This window comes from Squalius cephalus (genome assembly GCF_949319135.1).
Source record: "Squalius cephalus genome assembly, chromosome: 16".
Lineage (NCBI taxonomy): Eukaryota > Metazoa > Chordata > Actinopteri > Cypriniformes > Leuciscidae > Squalius > Squalius cephalus.
The window spans coordinates 31,870,802-31,891,091 of record NC_137137.1 but is presented as its reverse complement, the minus strand read 5'-3'; the positions used below and the strand labels follow the sequence as shown (position 1 = coordinate 31,891,091).

Here is a 20,290-nt window from a genome sequence, read left to right as displayed (position 1 = left end):
ATGCTTTTCTTACTTAGTGTTTTTGTCTTGTTTCCAGTCCAAATATCTAACAATTCTTAAATCAAGAAGCATTTACTAGATAAGGCATTAGATATTAGGCCTATATTGTTTTCAGAAAAAAAAAAAAAAAAATCGAAATCTAAATTAGGTGGGTTTTTGCTTAAAACAATCAAAATGATCTGCCAGTCGGGTAAGAAAAAAAATTAAAAACTCACTTAATTTAGATTTTTCCCCTGAAAACAAGATATACTATCTTATGTCATTTAATTGTCTAGTAGTAAATGCATCTTGATTTAAGAATCTTTAGATATTTGGACTGGAAACAAGACAAAAACAAAAAGACAAAGACAAAAAGTAGGAAAAGCATTTTTTGCAGTGTTCGGCTTTCAGATTTTCACTAAACAGAATGGCAGATGTTGTTAGAGGAACAAACACCTGTTACCATGTGGCACTAATACCTACCTGTTGTCTAAAAAAATATATAAGTAAGCACTGCCACCCCAAAAACAAATAAAACAAAAAAAAATGACTGACGCATCTATAGACCAATAAGGTGTCAGCTAATAACAGTGGAAACCAATGGTAGTGAAGAGTGGGCGGTTCTAATGTGTTTCTCAATTTAACTTTGTAACGTAATATTACCATACTATTTTAGTCGACGACTAGACTTGTTTGAAGGTCTAGTTAAACCTCAGCTGCGAACATCTCAAAGTTTGTCGAGAATTACAGGTAAATGATACAGAAATGATGAACGTTATCAAAGAATTAATGTTTTTTTTTTGTCAAAAAACCAAAACATATGATATAGACTACGTATATTAGGCTATAGATTTCCTCTCACATAATGTATTAACATTGCACTTAAAGTATGTTTTACATGCATGAAATAAGTTATTAACTCTCACCCACGTTTCAGGCTCGGTGGAAATGCATTTATTTTGCACGTCGCTTGTTTTGTGCGTCCTCTCAGCGTGTCACATGACCACATCCACCTGTGACGAGCTCTTGACTTCAGAAGATGCTGAATTCTGCAAGTAAGACTTCACAATGCTGTCATTCTGTCCAGATATTCTCTGATCATTTTAATGTGTCCAATATTTGGTTTGCTTAGTCAGAAGTGAATGTCAGTTCCACTGTATAACAACTTGCTAGATTTTCTACTCTAAAACATTCCTTGTTTTCAGCAATATAAATAAATAAATGTTTGTCAAGTCTTTTTTATCAAGCTGTATTCTATCAGAATTATATTTCTCTTAATACCAAAATATAGTAGTGACTAAATCTGATAATAATTATAGTCTAATAATATTAATTAGGCTTACTACTTTGGAGACAAATTTGCCTTCAGAAGTTAGCTAAATCTGTCAAAACAATGCTAACTAGCGCTTTGGGCTTGAGAAAAGCACAATATAAACAAAATGCTTTATTATTAGTATTATTAGTAGGTATTAAGTAAATGTGTGTGTACATCGTTGCTCCAAGAGGACTGTTACTATAATAATTATTTTGTAAATTGTTATAGATAAAAGCATCTGGGTAAAGACAGTTGCTGTTTACTGAATATATATATATATATATATATATATATATATATATATATATATATATATATATATATATATATATATATATATATATATATATATATAACTAGGAATCATTATGTTTATATTTAACATTAATTATATTTAACATGGTCTCTATGGACATATGTACTGTGTATGCACTATTATATAGATAACAGATGGAAAAACATACATTTTGACCCATATGTACTGTAAACTATGGGTTTATACAAACTTCTTTTTGATATAGCAACTATTTGTACTAAGTAGAAATACAGATAATATTTGTACCTCAGTGTTTTTGTACATTACACGGTATGCAATAATAACAATAGAGTGTTATTAAATTATTAAATTGATGCTGCCTTGTTGAGACAATAAAGCCCTCCCTAACCCTAACCAATAAACACTTTATTATTAAACACACGTTAGACACTTTATTTCCACTTTTCGAAAATTTTCTTCGTTTTTGTTGAAATTAAATGCCTTTCCGATCTGATAAGTGAAGGGAAAAGGGAGTAGAGCGAGTTCAGCAAAGGGTGGATTCGAACTCGGGTCGATTTGCGTCAAAACTTTCTGCCACGCGCTGTAATTTTGTCTGGCCCAATCACACTTCAGTGGGCGGAGTTAGTGTAAATAGCCTCTGCCAACAAAGCAGATTATTTGCACTTAGTGTAAATAGACACTCGAAATATCCTGAATGTTTGATTCAAATACTGTGGAAAAAATAGCAAAAAGGAAAACGTATATGTATGTAAATTCCTTCTGATGTCTTTTATCCTGCTGGGATTGGTTCATTAAAATTCCAATAGGAATCCTTAACAAACGTCTTCCTTTAGGAGTTTTGGACTAGGGTTAATTTCCAAACCGCATTTCCTTAGATGAACTGATTTGAGAAGTCTGGCTTGTAGGCCGGTGTGGGATGTGTAGGACTCCCTCAGAGCTCTGAGTCATGGATGCTTAAGCAGCCGGTCCCACTCGAAACCCACACACCGAGCCTTACAAACCTAACAACTTACTCACTAGTTCAACTTTTACTGACATTATGGGCTATTCACAGCTTATGTTAGGGTTTTATGACCTATGGGAAACCATAAACTGTTCATTGAATAATGATGGAGTGTTATAGACAGGTTACATTATTCATTCCTGTATTTTTACTCTTTAGGGGAGAGTTAAAGCTGATTTACCCAGATCTGGTTATTGACAAGTGCTGGATCATCCCTCAGAGGATCAGGGAGAAGATCAGCAAGGAGTGGGGATCACCTCAAGTACAGCTGCCATGTGCTGATGAGGTAAGAGAAATTCACTCCATACCCTTATGCTTTTACTCACCCAGTCAGTTAGTGTTCATTGGTTTAGCCTTTAACCAGTGATTAGTAATGGCTAAAGTGCAAGTCCTCTGCCAGGCTAGAATGTGTGTAGTATTTTTGGATGTTACAACACTTTCTCCTATCCTGGTTTTAAGTTTGAATCTCTTCTGCTAATCAAATGGTTCTGCTCCACTCTATCTGCTATTTTAATATTTAGGGAGTTTCTTTTAAAATGCTTGTTGTGTCCTACATGTCCTACTGGTATGTTGTTGTTATGTTATGTCTCCAGAAGATGGCGCAAGTGTTCCATAACTGAGGCATATCTGTGCTGAAATGAATTCATGTTACTGAGACAAAACTGTTATCGAAAGCACATGGGCAAATTTACTGACCTCATGTGATCACTTTTGATGCCTTAAAGTTTGTCTTCAGGCATTTATGTTGTTCATATAAATGTTGTTTGTTTGAATGAAGGTTTTCAGAGATCTGTTTATTAATTAAAGTCCGTAAATGTATCAATGCTGCAGTGCTACACACACACACACACACACACAGACACACACACACACATATATATATATATACTAAAACATATATACATACACACATATATTATATAAACAAACTTTTCGTTCAGATCGATTTTATATATATATATATAAATAAAATTTACATTTTGAATGATCATTACTTTTAGTTTTTAAACAAACTCATAATCAGTTGTAGTGTATGTATTCAGGCTATATGAATACATTTTTAACAGCCCTCCTGATCGTATTACTTTAAAAAAAAAATTATATATATATATTTGCATCAGCATAATTAGATTGTAATTACTTAATATTAAGTAATATTTGCATTTGGATCTTTTGGTTTTTCCCAATATCCTTCTCCACAATTAAACTTTAGAATAGCTTTCCTATAAAATCAAGCAAGCTCATTTTTAATCAAACTACTCCAATATTAATAATTATAATAGTATTAATAATATGGATCTTTAGCTTTAGAAGTTTACATTTACAGCTATTTTATGCAAATACATTCTGTTAAACAATAATGAATAAACTTTATTTTAAAATGAATAAATATTATTTAATCAGAAATGTTTTAATGTTCCTCCTTTTACGATTTAAATATACTCAAGGGCGTCTTTTAAACGCCACTGTTTCAGATATAGTAAGAGACAAAGAGTACGATGAAAGAGCCGTTTGACAGCTGCTATGTCAGGCAAACTTTGTCTGCCTCACAGCGAATCGTTCTGGTAAACTTGAAATAGAATCAACTGTTGTGGAGAAAAGCAGTAAAGTACCACGGCGCATCTGTAAATTGGAAAGCCGCTTCAATTTTAGGAGCTAGTTTATAAATTCCATAGCTAAGCAGTCTGGCTGGAAGATGATCTATCGCCCTCACGTCTCCCAAACCCCAATTGATGTATGGTCGTATTATCTATTATGCTGTCCTACATGATTCTCTTTTATTGCTGGACTTGGTGTCAGACAGCAAAACGGATTACACATGAGATCAAATCAATACCAACTTTATTTACCGGCCTTTCAAACGTAATTCCCCCTTTTGTGGTTCGGTCTCTGATAAAAACATATGGTAGCTGGAGGTCTGTGCCGCGAATATGAGAGGGCTTCAGAGACAGTACGTGTCAGTCCTCGTTCGGCAGTCTCTCTCTCTCTCTCTCTCTCTCTCTCTCTCTCTCTCTCTCTCTCTCTCTCTCTCTCTCCCGCCCCCTTGACCCTGCCAATCGACACTTCATCACCACGGAAATGAGAGGCCAAGTGGCGACGCAGCGGTCACTGGTTGTCGCTTTACCCCCGCGGTGACACCCACCTCATTACCCTGCTGAAGGCATGCTGGGTAATTGAAACAGAGCGAAATGGGCAGCGGTCCAGCATGTCCGCCTCTCAATGGGCTTTCATTACCCAAAACAAAAGCAAAGGGTCACACTAAACAACAGATTTCCCTCCGTCAGTCCTCAAGTAATGACTCAACCCTCAGCTTGACTTGAACTTGATTTTCACCCGAACAACCATAATGCTTTTGTGCTATTGCAGTCGAAATGTCTTCAAAAGTCATAACGGCTTCATCAAAGTAAAGCGTTTGAGTGAACGCTTTAGCATTTGCATACGGTGCAGTCTGGAGGGATAACGGCCTTTGAAATCTCATCGTTTGTTGCTGAGATTGCACTATTGTTTACTTCACTTACTAAGAAATTTTTACATCTAGCTCTGTTGCTATCAGGAACGTTGTTGACAGTCACTTGAACACTGTCTAAAGTGCTCATAAATTCTAATTATTTTAATCTCAGGCCATTATGGAGATAATTGGATCTTTGTCTGGCACTTGCAGCGTCAAAAATAGTTTGTTTACGGTAATGGTTGATGAACTTGGACTGTTTTAGCACATCTTGTTTTTACGCTAAATTTGGCAACACATTTTATAATGATCTAGCATAGCTGTTACAAAAGCAGCCATAAATCTGATATTAAAATACCTTTAGGCTGCAAACAAATGAAATATTGCATTAATTGCATCAAAATGTTGACGCTTCAAGGAGTTCATAAAGAGATTGTCAAAGAAAAGAGAGGTAACGCATTATTAAGTGTCCTTGTTACACATGTTACATGTAGGTACTGTAGTAATAATAATAAATTATGCATCATTTCATGCAACTGACCCTAAACTACACCCTAACCCTGTAGTAAGTACATAAAGTCCTGGTTTCACAGACAGGGCTTAGATTAAGCCAGGATTAGGATTGAGTTCAATTAGGATATTTAAGTATATAAACATATTTTATAAACATGCCTTAGTAAAAAAACATTACTGGTGTGCATCTTGAGACAAAACAATGGCACTTGCAAGAGTGCAAGTTGCTTTCAGTTAAAACAACTCAATCATGCATTTTAGTCTGGGACTAACTTAAGCCTTGTCTGTGAAGCCGGGGGAAGTTAATTATTACTCAGTACTTAAATGTAGAATTACACTGTAACACGGACACCTTAATAAAGTATAAGCGAAAGTGATGATCACTTTGCATGTGAACTATCCCTTTAAACCTGACCTTATTGGGACTAGTTTAGCAGGCAATAACGCTAGAGCAAAAAAATGCAACAGATTTCCCCTTTAAAACGTGAAGTAATCTTCAATCGTCAATGTGCTTTCATTTCAATTCATTCTTTTAGCTGCCAGTATAGCCTGTTAAACTGTTAGAACTGTTACACGGCCCTATTTGAATGATTATTGTTATTAGATTTTTATCTCACACATGCACAAAGGAACGTTCAATTGTATTTCATAAATGGTCTTTTATAAATGGGATTTGTCATGTATGGAATATTCTTTGGTTTCTCTTGTGATGATACCACATGTTCTCAGTTTGGAGAACAGACCATTGGCAGCAGTCTATGTACCAACACTTGTGTTGTAACGCTTGTGCCATTTTCCAAGACCCACAAATATCCTCGATTCATGTACATCATCAAAATGATATCTTATCTTTCGTTCCTTTCCACAATTTATATGTATGATATGATTTGAGATCTTGGCTTTGTGTACTTTATAAGATCCTTTAACTTATTCTGCATGATCATGTTCTACAACTCTTAATCCTACCAATACCTAAACTTAACAACTACCTTACTAACTATTAATAAGCAGTAATTAGGAGTTTACTGAGGCAAAAGTCGTAGGTAATATTAAGTTGATAGTGAGAATTGGAGCCTTAACTAAAGTGTGACCAAATTTGCTATAGTGATAGTTAATTTATGGGATGGTTAGTACTATACTGTATATTTATACAGCTTTGACCTTGTTTGTAAAGAGATATCAAATCAGGTTCTGAAGAAAAGTTGCTTAACGCCTTAAGTTTCCAATTGATCTGTTTTCACTCAGCACTTGATGAAATCACAGCCAGTCAGAACAAATCTGATGTTTAACGTAAAGGTATGAAGAGCAGATTTTTGACCAAAAAGCCTCAGAAATAGAAACCGAATGATTATAAATTGTCCAGTTTCTCATCGCTGTATTGAAAAAAATAGTTAACAATTTATTTTGGGAAATAATCCCTGATGCTATTCCAATATCTATTAATTTAGACAGTATAATCATTTAATAAATGCTAACATTGGCCTATACAAATATGGTCACGGATATATCGCATATTCTTAGCTTAAAAGCATCTGCAAGGATACGTTTGGCACCTGCAACGTGCTCTTAAAGATATCTGGAGTGTAGATGTTTATTTGAAGATGTGCATAATCTTGTATTCTGGATGAACGTGCGATCTGGCACACGTTGTTTGCTGATCGAGAAGCATTTCGCGTCACATCGGCGTACAAGGATATTTCAGAACTTCTCAACTCCATCCATTTCCTCAAGGTCTGATCGGGTGGTATTCTAGGACGTGACCCCCCCCCCCCCCCCCCCCCCCCAAAAAAAAAAGAAATCACGTTAACTTTTTAGGCTGTCGCTCCCCGCAGCTGTCGAAAGTCTCTTTGGCATAGGAAAGCAGCGCCTGTGGTTCATATGGGGACTTCTACTGTTTTATTCGGTGCTTAAGAAAGATGAGCATGAGGTTTCTAAACCATTACAGTGATTAGAAAGCGCCTGGATGTGATCTCCTGAGCTAGCTTACTGCGCCGCTAATATCTCTTTTTCTCTCGCTCTCTCTGTGAGAGTGATTTTGTACGCTGTGCTTAAAACCGTGCGTGGGGGCGTCAAGAGAGGATTTCAATGTGAACCATCCCTCCCTACTTCCTGCTTTTTTTGGCTTATTTCGGCGAAGCTCTCTGTTCTTTTCTGTGAGCTGCCTGTAATGACGACAGGGGCGGCATCTTCATCGCTAAGCCTGGCAGTGCCCACGGCTGCTAGTCGTCTCAGTGCAGCGCTGCCCACTCACCCACGCTAGCCTTGGCACCAGCGCGCCGTAGCAGCGTGCTATCCGACATCCGAAGGTGGGGTTCCTTTCCGGAAGACCCTGAGTGTCTTTCCCAGGGAAAACCCACTCGTCCACCCATGCAGGATTCCTGAAAGGTCTTTCGCTGTTGGGCCTCTTGAAATATGGAGGAAGAGAGGGGGTTTTGAGTTTGCTTTTTATACTCGCGGTGGGCGAACCACTTTAATATGTCTGTCTTTAAGAGGAAGGGCTGGAGATAATTCATAGATATTCATAGAATCGCAGTAAGTGTAGTTTGTATTAATACGTTGTGTCTTAGTATGAATTACACTTAAAAAGGTTGTCATTAGAGCTGTTAATTCAATTTAAAAAAATTGAATTAATACAATAAATAATATTGATTTAATAATGGCATTTATTAATGATGGCTGTGAAAAGCACCCAAACATAATTTAAGAATTGTTTTTCTCACAGATGAATAGACAGTACAAAAACAGCTTTAGAGCTCTCTATAGTTTGTTTTATTTCCATGTAATTGAACATAAGTTTTGCACTGGCCTACAGCTCTAGTTATCATACACACTAAATAAGAAAATTATGATAATGATAAATGTTCAAAATGCACATTATAGAAATGTGTAATGGGCATACATTTAAATTTAATTTGATGCACTATGAACACTTTGCTTAATTTCATATAATGTTCCAAATCCTTAAAAAAAAAAAGCAGGCATACAAGATTTAAACCTTAAATGGAAAACCTAAGAAATTGTAAATTATATATTGAACACTAAAGTGTTACCATATAATTCTCACTATTAACTAGTTGCTTATTAGCATGCATATTACTAGGATATTGTCTGTTTATTAACTTAAAGCACATATTAATGCCTTATTCTGCATGATCATATTCTATCCCTTAATCCACCCAATATATTATGTGTGTCCGTGTGTAAAACAAATATATTAATTAAAATAATAAATAAATAATAAAAATACTTTTTAAATAAATAATATTTGTTTTAATGAACTAAGCACAATTGCAAATACATTTGACCACACAGAGCAGCTTTGCCATTTAGATTGACTTATTGTTCTATGATCATCATATTATTTTGGAGTGACGGGGTGAATAACAGATTTTTCATTTTAAAGTAAATTATCTGCTGGAGGTGCAACTCATTTGGACAGAAAACATTTAGAGCTGTGAAAGTTTGATTTCTGCCACAGTTTTTTACTCGAACATGGCGCTCCTGGGTGTGGCCAGTTCTCTGAAACTGAATTGCCATGGATTGAAATGGAGCCAGTTCTTAAATTCTAAATTTTGCCAAACCCTGCCACTAGATGAGATCGACTCCATGAAAGAAAGAAGGTCACGCTGTTGCCGGTTTAATAGTAAATCTGCCATAACCAGGTGGGCGTCTCGGGCATGTAGGATTACAGGCTCTCATTCAGGATAGACACCAGGTTTCTCTCTTTCTCCCCTGTGGATCTGTTTGTCATGATAACAAGCATATTGCTTTGACACTGGACCTCATTTATACAGTCATCATCAGGCGCTCTTACACAATGCCTATGAATCACACCGGGGATCTGGCACTGCTAACATCTGCTGCTACTCTTTACTAGAGGCGAAGGATTGATATGAATATTCAGTTGAACGGTGAGAGAGGCTGTAAGCCACATAATCCTCGTTTCCACACACTCAGATGATTTACATGTTGTATAAGGACTCTCAGACTGGAGTACATCATGAATGTAAAGATTCCATAGTGAGGTTCAGGAATCGGAGCCCGCGGGTAGAGTCAGCAATGAACCGCTGTGAGGCCCCAGGAGTCTGTGAACTTTGACCTCATAGACAAATGATCTCAATTTATTTTTCCTTATGGTCTTTTCCATATTTCTTGCTTAATTTTTACTCGATTTTGCTTATGGGGGGACCTTTTACGCAAAATTCCCTGTCACATGGACATAAATGTGTGTCGGCAGTGTGTGTACACAACCACCATATAATGGTAAAAATCCACCCACTCCTTTTTTTTTTTATATTCCACTTAAATCATAAACCGTGTCTTAAAATGAGCTGTTTGCGTTTTCTATGCATTGTGACGTCACAGTGTAACAGGCCCCGCCCACGACTGGTGACAGAATCTGGCCTATCAGCTTAGCTCCTCCCCTGAGTGAGCTGAACACAGTCCGCCATGTTTATCTCCTCGCTAGAGCAGCTAGCGGAAACACAAGAATGTTTATCACGTAGCTGAGACAATCTAAACGTTCTGTTGTTGACTGTCTCAATGAACACAGAACGTGTTTTTACGTTCCACTGTGGCGTTATTTTACCATTGCTTTTCCATGCAAACGCGCTAGACAGATGTGTTTGATCATTTCGCTTGCATCTTTTACAGCATCTCACACAGAAAACTAAAAGTGCAGTGCTCAAGTTAAAAGCAGTTTAACTATTAAAAAACTCGTCTTGCATTTTCCACTGCCCGCGTCTCGTTTTTAAATGCAAAGACGTTTCGTATGTGAATGACCCCAAATAGAAAAAAAAAAAAAAAAAAAAAAAAAACCCGCAAGGTCCGTCTTGTGCGTTTACATGGAAAATAATGAAAAAGCAGCGCAGTGGAATGCAAAATGCATTATTTGGAAACGGCCCCATACTGTTTCCTTTAGAATGAGCTGTAAAGGCACAGCCCTCTTCTGGAAATAGTGCCGGGAGCTGCAGCTCATTTGCCTTTAAAATGACTCATAAGAAAATGGCGTGTTTTTGCTTCCACTCAAAAAGGGGCATTATCTGTGGGGGGGGGGGGGGGGTGGGTTTAAGCTGAAACTTCACAGACACATTCTGAGGACGCCTTAGTGCTCGTTCACACAGAATGCGTTTTTTTTGTTTTAAAAAATATGAGACGCGGGCAGTGGAATGGGGGGGGGGGGATGCAAGGTCTCGAGGTGCATTTATTAAAAGTTGAACTGATTTTAACTTAAACGCCACGTTTTGAGAATGCCGTGTCATGCGTGAGACGCTTCAAAAGACGCAAGACGCGAGTGCAACGGTCATACATGTCCGTCTAGCATGTGTTTACATAGAGAAACAATGGAAAAGTAGCATTCATTGGAATGGAAAAACTCGTTCTGTGTGATCGGCCCTTAAGACTTATATTACATCTTGTAAAGAGGGGCATAGGTCCAGTTTAAAAGTCTGAGACCACTTTAAAATCTGTACTTTTATCTGTAATTGATTAATTAAAAACCTGGATAAAAGCTGAATTTAATATTCTGCACTATTTCTAGGTCACTTTAGCAATTTTGTGTCATTGATCATGTGACAGATGGTCAGATTTTCTTGTTTCCATTGAAGCACAAGATGCACTTTGGATCATTCTCAAATCATGCTGGAGAACAAGTTCATCAACTTGTGGAGTTCAAGCGACTGCTGCTGTCATTAAAGCAAGAGACAAATGGCAAGATATTCTGCAGTTCATTTTTCACTTAAATTGTAATTCTGCTGAGATAGAAAAGGTGATAATCAGTTTGAATGTTTTTCACAGATTATTTTTTTTTTTTTACACTTTTCAAATAAACTCATAAGGTTATGTCGCTTGCATGACTTTCTAGACTTTTTATTATTATTCAGTGTAATATTAGTCTCTTATAGTTAGCTGGTTACCTTCAGAAGTTTTAAAAATTAGTTATGAATATTGGTTATTAAACACTTAAATATAAAAATATCATTAACCTGAAATAAAATCAATGGAAGTCCTCACTAATATAGTGAAGCAAACATAGAGTTGCATATGCACTAACTATTTGAGGCCACACCTCCAGCTAAATTTTAAATACCAACTATTATCTCACTAGTTATTTATCTTTCAGTTTTTCCATCAGCTTTCAAATTGCTACCGCACTCTTCTAATTTAAACAATGCATCTTTATTAAGATTCTTCATAATGGCATGCCACTTCACCTTCATTTAAATTTCCGCTTTACATCAAACCTAGAGAAAAAAAAAAAAATGAGCCAAAGACAAACAGAGAAAAGTCAGACGAAAAGGTATGGGAGACACATTTGGAAAGATGGAATTACATCGACTTACACCATTAATCTCTCGTTTGTCACTTACAAATCTCATTAAAGTCGAGATTCTACTTTGTGCCTTTTCCCTACATTGACAGATATTTTAAAGTTCAAAGATGCAATAATCCATCAGGCTCGGGAATATGCCTTTGCCGCAGAGGATGCCAGGATAAACATACAGAAATTAAATTTCTATTTATACGAAGCCTGGAAACCGCCAAGCGTTTGCCGGTGAATTGATGCTGCACGGAGCATCGGAGGCCAGGCTCAAGCAGCTAAAGTAATTAGCCTAACACTTGCGTTAACTAGATGGTGGATCATATCTGGCAGAACCGTTGCTGAAATGGGGACAAAATGTCACTCGGCTGCAAGCTGTTTAGAGGGATCTGCCCAATCCCATTTGAGGAGTTCTGCGTGTAAAGGCAAGCCTGTCAGAAATATGTAATGCCACCTCTAATGTGAATTGTGAGCTGATACAGGCTGATGTTGCCGGGTGTCTGTTTGAGTGGGTGTCTCCTTCACTTAGGTGCAAAGACTGTGACATTCGGTTACAGTGCATTTGATGCCCTGCATGCTGTGCCGGTACAAAAGGTTTGAAGTAATGTTGCCTTTTCGGATTTGGGGCCTTCTCGTCACTTTCGTTTAGAGAGGACAGGAAATGATGCAGGGAAGATGGATCGGGAGATGACGTGAGCTGGATTTGCACTCGCATTAGCGTCGGACTGCGCGTGCTACCCGCTGGGCCGCGGCTTCGACACGTTACCTTGTTTAATGATCATCGGAGACCAAATTTAGAACTTTTCGAGCTGTTCATAAACTTCCTTTCCCTCGGTTCACTAAAGAGTTTAAGTTTTAAAAAAGTTTCGGATTTGCATTCATTTTACAGGAATTAAACGCATGCGTTTCTGAAGATTCGCCATAATTCTTCCCTGCCACCCCCTCCATGCTCATCTGTCCCAGCCCACTGATTCACCTGGTCCTGAAAGAGCCCTCGGGCCTTTACAAACTTTCACTGTCTTCCCGCCGTCATCTTTTCTCTTGGCAAAGATATTGTTTCCACAGATAAACACAAGAGAACAAGAGAGGCTTGGCAGATCCATAGTTCTGTGGGAACTGTGAGAAAAAAGGGACAGTATGTATTTAATGAGCCATGTGTAATCTTCTTTGCTGTGAGACTGCATTCATATCAAAGTCGCTTGAAAGTATCATTTGCAACTTCTGAAACTTGATTTAACAAACATTTGCCTTTATTTTACTATGTGTGCCCATTTTACTCAGTAAAACTAGAATGAAGAGAAGTGGGAAAAAAAGGGGGATGAAGCGGACCAAACTTGAAACTGCATTTTTGGCATGGACACCACAGCTCAATGTGTCTGTCACATGAATGCTAACCGTTAAGCTTTACTATTTGAATCAGGGAGTGTTCCCGTCAGTAATGAGACCAGAGTGTGGACCTTGTTTTTTAAAGTGTTTAGGAAATGTTAACTTTAAAATTAATGAATTTAATTCATTGAAATGAATGAAACTTAAAATCTAAGTATTATAAAATCTTATTTAATGCACCAAAAAAGTCTCAGTGGAGCTTGTTCCTTAGTTTCCACTTTCTTTCTTTCTTTCTTTCTTTCTTTCTTTCTTTCTTTCTTTCTTTCTTTCTTTCTTTCTTTCCTTTCCACTTCCTTAAAAAAAGCGAGGAAACCCATTGCCTGAAAATTATTAAGTAATAAACTTCATGCATAATTGAAAAAAAACAAGTTATGTGGAATTGTCAAGTTTATTACTTTTATTATAAGTTTCCTCACTTTTTTAAGTTGTCAGCTGATCACTTTTTACAGTATTCTTTCCTTTTCATTTCATTCCTTCCTTTTTGCTTACTTCATTCCTTCCTTCTTTTCCTCTTAATTTCTACTTTGTTCCTTCCTCCCATTTCACTTCCATTCCACTTAATTTATTCCCTCCTTTTAACTTCCTTTTTTCTTTCTTTCTTTCTTTCTTTCTTTCTTTCTTTCTTTCTTTCTTTCTTTCTTTCTTTCTTTTCTTTCTTTCCTTTCTTTCTTTCTTTCTTTCTTTCTTTCTTTCTTTCTTTCTTTCTTTCTTTCTTTCTTTCTTTCTTTCTTTCATTTCTGCTGCTTCCTTCCTTCCTTCCTTCCTTCCTTCCTTCCTTCCTTCCTTCCTTCCTTCCTTCCTTCCTTCCTTCCTTCCTTCCTTCCTTCCTTCCTTCCTTCAGTCTTATCATATTCTCTTTTTCGTTTCCTGCATATTTCTTTTGTTCTCTAGTTGTACCTACTGGGCATGTTGTTGTTGTTGTTGTTAAAAAGTTATGTGGAATTGTCAAGTTTATTACTTAATAATTTTAAGGCAGCGGGTTTCCTCACTTTTTTAAGTTGTCAACTGATCACTTTTTTACAGTATTCTTTCCTTTTCATTTCATTCCTTCCTTTTTGCTTACTTCATCCCTTCCTTCTTTTCCCCTTCCTTTCTACTTTGTTCCTTCCTCCCATTTCACTTCCATTCCACTTAGTTTATTCCCTCCTTTCTTTCTTTCTTTCTTTCTTTCTTTCTTTCTTTCTTTCTTTCTTTCTTTCTTTCTTTCTTTCTTTCTTTCTTTCCACTTAGTGCATTCCTTCCTTTTATCTTCCTTTCTACTTTCTTCCTTTCCACTTACTTCATTCATTTCTGCTGTTTCCTTCCTTCCTTCCTTCCTTCCTTCCTTCCTTCCTTCCTTCCTTCCTTCCTTCAGTCTTATCATTTTCTCTTTTTCTTTTCCTGCATATTTCTTTTGTTCTCTAGTTGTACCTACTGGGCATGTTGTTGTTGTTGATGTTGTTTTGTGGTCATTACGAGCTGAATCTGATTTTCATTGGCAGCAGCCCAGCTGGTTAGATATTGTCTTTTTGATCAGAGCAAATAAGCATAGTAGTAAGTGCATGACACATATCACACTTGAACATAACTCGCTTATGTTTCAGATTACCGTGATATCATCTCTTGTTCATTTTACCGGCTGGCTGGGACAGCAATAATTCTCAGTATCATGAGGAAAAGTGAAGGGAATGTGAATGAAACAAACATGGTCATATTCTTCAGATTTTGGCTCCCAGAAGCAAGCTGAAGAGATTCTCTTGATGGTTATATCTTTAATTGTGAAATTAACTGTGATTGATCTTGACTAGCTTTGTGCCTTGAAGAGAATGTGGTTGACGATAAGACTCAGCAGTCATCACGTCCCTGTCATGTCTCTGATCCTGCGCTTTGGAAGTAACGGAAATGTTATGCAAATCATTTCTTAATCCTTTTATGTTATTTTGTTCCATTTCTCTTTCATTTTTCACACTCGCATATTTTTGCTATGGCATCTGTACGTTTTAGGCAGTGTTTTACCGCCACAAAAAAATCGGCCAGTTGCTGCAGTCGGTTGTCATTTCGTGATGCGATTTCTTTCTTAAGAAATAAGTTTTGTTGATTGCATCACCAAGAAAGCTCATCTACAAAAACTTGATTTGCTAACTATAGCATGATGTAAAAACAGATACACTAGTATAGATAATGCTTTATTCTACAGGCTGCATGTGTACTTACTTTCACAGGAGGACCGAAAAAGTAGTTCAGAGCTCATCATCTTTAAGAGCACTTTGACAAAAGCTGAAGAAGACAACCAAGCCTAATTCAGGAGAGAGCGTGGAGATAGCAGATTGTGACCTATGTCTGCCGGTAGCTTTTTGTTGTCCTAAGGGTTGGTGTTTAAAAATAATAAGAAAGAAGTGGGACGGTCTTACATCCAAGAAGCTTAAAATGCAAAATCTCGAATAAGCCCAATTTTCCTCAGCCAATGGCGTCTCATTTCGGCAGGGTTTTTGTGTTGATCATCCCGAACTGACTCACGTATATCCACCCCTCCCCTCGCCAAATAAAAACACTAGAGGTTTATGTGGCTTTTCAAAAAAATGTATCTAGACATTTATCCACTTTAATCTTCTTAACATATTAAAGTCATTTGCATTACCCTGAAGTGACTGAGGTTTTTCACCGCTTCTCACCCCCACAATACACAAGGACTTGGAACACCATGTGGACATTTTGTCTGTGAAAAGAACACAAGTGGGCATAAGTCAACTTACTTCCATGTGCATTTGCCTGCATCCTGCTGGGTGAATTTCTTTTTTTTTTTATGTATTGTCTTCTAAAAACATTCTCCAACTGTTGCTCCATTTTTTTTTCTTTTGATCTCTCCTTCTCTTTTGCTAATGTTCATCATGCATCAGGAAAAAAACAAAGAAACATTAGCACTGGCCTTTAGCTTTGACCGTATTCACAAATCAACCCAGCCTCAAGCAGTTTTATAACATCCTTACTACACAATACAAATATTAAAAAAGAACAATTGCTATGAAACCAAAATAATTAACTGCAATGGGAGCTGCACAGTGATTAACTGATGTTTCATGTTTTATCACTTGGAATACTGTATTGACCAATCAGAAGTCAGGAATGGAACTGTCATTAATGCATGTTAATTATCCATTAATTAAAATCCTTGCAACCTACCATTTTAAGTATGTTTCTTGCATGTTGAAATTAATCATATTTAGACTCTGATTATATTTTGACAAACACATTTGTGGTCATTTTTTAAATTGTTGGATCCAGTGTCGTTTCACATGATAGAGATGGTGTTAACCTTTTCTATTCATTGAGGGAATCTTTAGTGACAGTAATAATATGTTCGTGAGGGATCAGCCCTTTCGTGCTGACAGCTAAAAGGCCAAAGTCAATCTCAGTAACCGTTCCAATGTCTGCTTTGCTCAAACTGTTGCTTCAACTTAGTAACTGTCGCTTAACTGACTACTATAATATGCTGAGATTGTTGCACTTGTGTGTGTGTTTGGAGGAATTGGCTTGGTTGCAGAATACCCATAATTCTCCAAAGATTAGCATATTTAGAGAATACAGTTCATGATGTGTGTGAATCACTGTTTAATTGTAATCTTAATGACTGCATCTTGGAACTTAATAAAAGATCCCTGACACTCTCGTTCTCTCACTCGCTCCGCTGTTGCATGAATCAGTGAGCTAAATTAGATCAGTTTTCTTTAATGATCTTACTTTTACTTTTTGTTTTTTAAGGATGGCAGACAGCATTTAGGCACACATGTTGTCTGATGCTCAGCACTATTCTTTAATAATAACAGCCTGATGTTTATGTCATTAAATAAAAGTGAAGAATGTAGAGGATTGTGTAGGAATCAGTTTCACTGTTTTACTGATTAGTTTGGTGTGTTAATGATGACGATTGAAAAAGTATAATAGGATATTTTTTAGACAATATAAAATGGAATTTGCAATGCATTTAGGTCATTCCTGCAATATATTTTGATGTCCCTGCATCATATATTATAATAATCTTAATATGCAAAAAAAAATAAAATAATAATAATTTGGTATTGTCATTATTGATGTGTCACCGGGTTCTCTGCAACTTCTAACTTGAAAAACTGGCAGTTTAATAGGAATTTATTGCAAGTGTTTCTCCATTTTTCCCCACTTTCTCTAATCAAAATGATTTATGCAAAACCTGTTTTCTTACAAATGATGTTTTAATTAATAATCCTTTTATTGCTTTTTGCCTGTGTCTGCATTATCACCCTTTTATATGAATACTTATTTATATTACTCAAGAATATTTCTATTTACAATAGAATCTTTCTATTAATCAAAGAATTCTAAAAAACATGTATAACAAAAATGTTAAGAACGACAACAGTTTTAAACTGTGATAATAAGAAATGTTACTTATTAGAATGATTTCTGATTTCTAAAATGTTTTTTTCTTAATTATTCCAAACTTTCCAAACTAGTGTGAATACATGTTTAATGTATATACTGTATATATATATATATTTCTTTTGAGTTCACTGCTGAATCAGGCTCAATAAAACCATTTATTTAAAATAATATATTATTAATTTTGATTTAAGTAATTAACACTGACCGGACTTTTGTAAAGATGAAGTCTTATCCTTGAAGCATAGATTAAGCAGCATTCATTTAGCTCTCTACCTAAAAGTGTTTAAAAAGCCCCTAAACCAAGAACATCTTCCTAGAATACTATAGTTTTGTGTTCGCTTTCCTCGCCTTCAGCGCAAGTCTATAAAATGGCTCTGTATTGTTAGAAATGGTGCACTATAACACAACTATGACATGAAAAAAATCGATTGCGACTGAACGTATACAAACTATCTTTGCTTTTCTCGATAACCCTCAGACACTCTCTCCCTGCCAAAAAAGGAGCTCTTAATTTGATTTCCAAGACTTTGTCTGTTTCGCGCAAATTCCCAAGTAGGAAAGAAGAAGGCAGAGGAAAGATTCACGAGCGTGCGAAAAGGAAAGAGAGAAAACGAGAGAGTAACTGGATGGTGTTAAGAAGGATGGTGTTCTATGTGTGCAGGAATGTGGATTTCTCTCTTCCGTAAAATCCTAATTGTGCCTGGAAGGGCTGGTAGTATGTAGGGTATCTCAGCTCAGCTTGGCTCAACAGGATTTGTTCTTCTCCGTGTGTATGTTGAGCGTTTTTCTTTCAGCGCGAGATGCGGATGTAACCCTTTCACAGTGCGAGAAGCCGAGCGCTTGTGTTTGCCGCTAGGCTGATTCCTGGCTCTCTGCTGTTTTGTGCCGAATGTATTCAAACTCTGCTTTTAAAAACACATTTTTACCCTGAGAAATGTGGCTGAGGTTATTGTCCCGTAACTTGCCTTGACAGAGAAGCAGATCCCAGATGCTTCAGAGAATGCAGAGAGTTTATGGACCTCAGGCATCTGTTGAGACCTTTCGAGAAGGATGAGAGAGAGCCGAGAAACATGAGATGAGGGAAAGCGGTAGCTCTGTTGATGGAGCGGCTTTCTGGCTGCACCTATGTGTTCAGACAGCTACATAATTGACTTCGGGCTTTTATTGAAAGTGTTTTAAGAATCTCAACATGAGACCCAAACAACAAATTCAAGGACTAAATGCAGAAAACGCATCTGTTTGGAGTCGTATACGTCAGGTTCACGTTGCCTATCGATCCTCTCAAAGACCTGCAAAGTAATGGCCCATTTTTGTCTATGTAAATCCCACTTAATCCGTTATCTGGCTGTGGTCGCAAAAAGCGACACGTATGTCATGTTTATTTCACTCAGGTGGTTTAATTGTGTCTAAAATGGGATTGTGGCTCTGAGCTGTTGTGCCATGATGGATGGGCTTATACATGCAGGATATTGTGTACAGACATACAGCATAAAACAAAACAAACGTCAACAAACAGCGTGTTTAAATACCAGCCGTTCTCCAGATCAGTGTGATAAATCCAGAAATGTTACATTAAGATGTTAACCTAATGCGCCACAGTGGGACCTTTAACTGGCAGGCCAAGCATGCTTTTGAGCCAGCGTCTTTTCCAGTCAGTTCAATATTAAGATTTGGATGTGTTTTGGATCACATGGACCAGTAATGTTTTACATGTATGCCCTTTTGAAAATAAACTGTGGAGCTCTTTGACTCTTAACTTCAACGTTATGCCATTTTACCAGTCTCGAGTCTTTGCATTCAAGTCCCAAGTCAAGTCCCGAGTCAAGACAGGCAAGTCCAAGTCAAGTTGCAAGTCCTTGAGTTTAAGCTTCAAGTCTTAAACAAGTTATTAGTGCTTTTTTGCACAAATTAGTGTCTCAGTGTTAATTACTATAATAAATGAAATGTATACTAATTTATCTCAGGAAGGCATGTTAAGATGTTAAGATGTTTATCTTAAACATGTCTGGCACTGGTACCACACCGGTCACCGTATTTAGCTGGATTCATCAATGAGGCATGCAAAATAGATAAAAACTGTAGTTGATGTCCATTGTCTACTAGCTAGCTTACATAAGTTAAATACTGAACCATCAACAACGTGTAATAGGTAACAATGTCAACTTACTGCTGTCTGTGGGTTTTCAGATGCCTCACAAAATTGGACGTTGTTGACAAAGCATCTGTAATTTTTGAACCACAGGTTCTACATATCGCAGTCCTCTTGTTGCTCGTTAGCCTATATGATATTCTTTATATCCAAATAAAATTACCTTGGGTATCATTTTGGCAGAATCATCCATGAATGCGCGATTTTCAAACTTAGTGGACGTTGATTGTTTGGTTGTCTGATTGGTTGAATGTGAAGAGTGGCAATGCAGATTTAAAAATAAAAGTAACTGTTCATTGGGAAAATTAATCGTGATTTGCTGCTCATTAAGTTTAAAATATTGAGTCTCTGGTTAAATTATTTTGTTAACGTGACCGTAATTGTAGAACATTCCTATTCCCATGGCGGCGTATCAAGCGTCACGTGACACTTTTCGAGGCTACGTGCCTGTCATATTTACAAAACGTAAATCCATCCATTTCTACCGAAAGACATGAAAGTG

At 36.9% G+C, this 20,290-nt stretch overlaps 1 protein-coding gene across 4 annotated transcripts in view; it reads left to right on the top strand.

Annotated features, from left to right (window-relative positions):
- The first annotated feature begins 605 nt into the window (after positions 1–605).
- Positions 606–20,290, top strand: part of pebp4 (phosphatidylethanolamine binding protein 4) — a 123,029-nt gene continuing 103,344 nt past the window's right edge. For all 4 annotated transcript variants that reach the window (XM_079896237.1, XM_079896234.1, XM_079896235.1 and 1 more), the window contains exons 1-3: positions 606–729; positions 917–1,034; positions 2,734–2,860. In XM_079896237.1, coding sequence (XP_079752363.1) covers positions 928–1,034; positions 2,734–2,860 — 234 coding nt within the window. In that variant the 5' untranslated portion in view covers positions 606–729; positions 917–927. The remainder of the gene's footprint in view (positions 730–916; positions 1,035–2,733; positions 2,861–20,290) is intronic.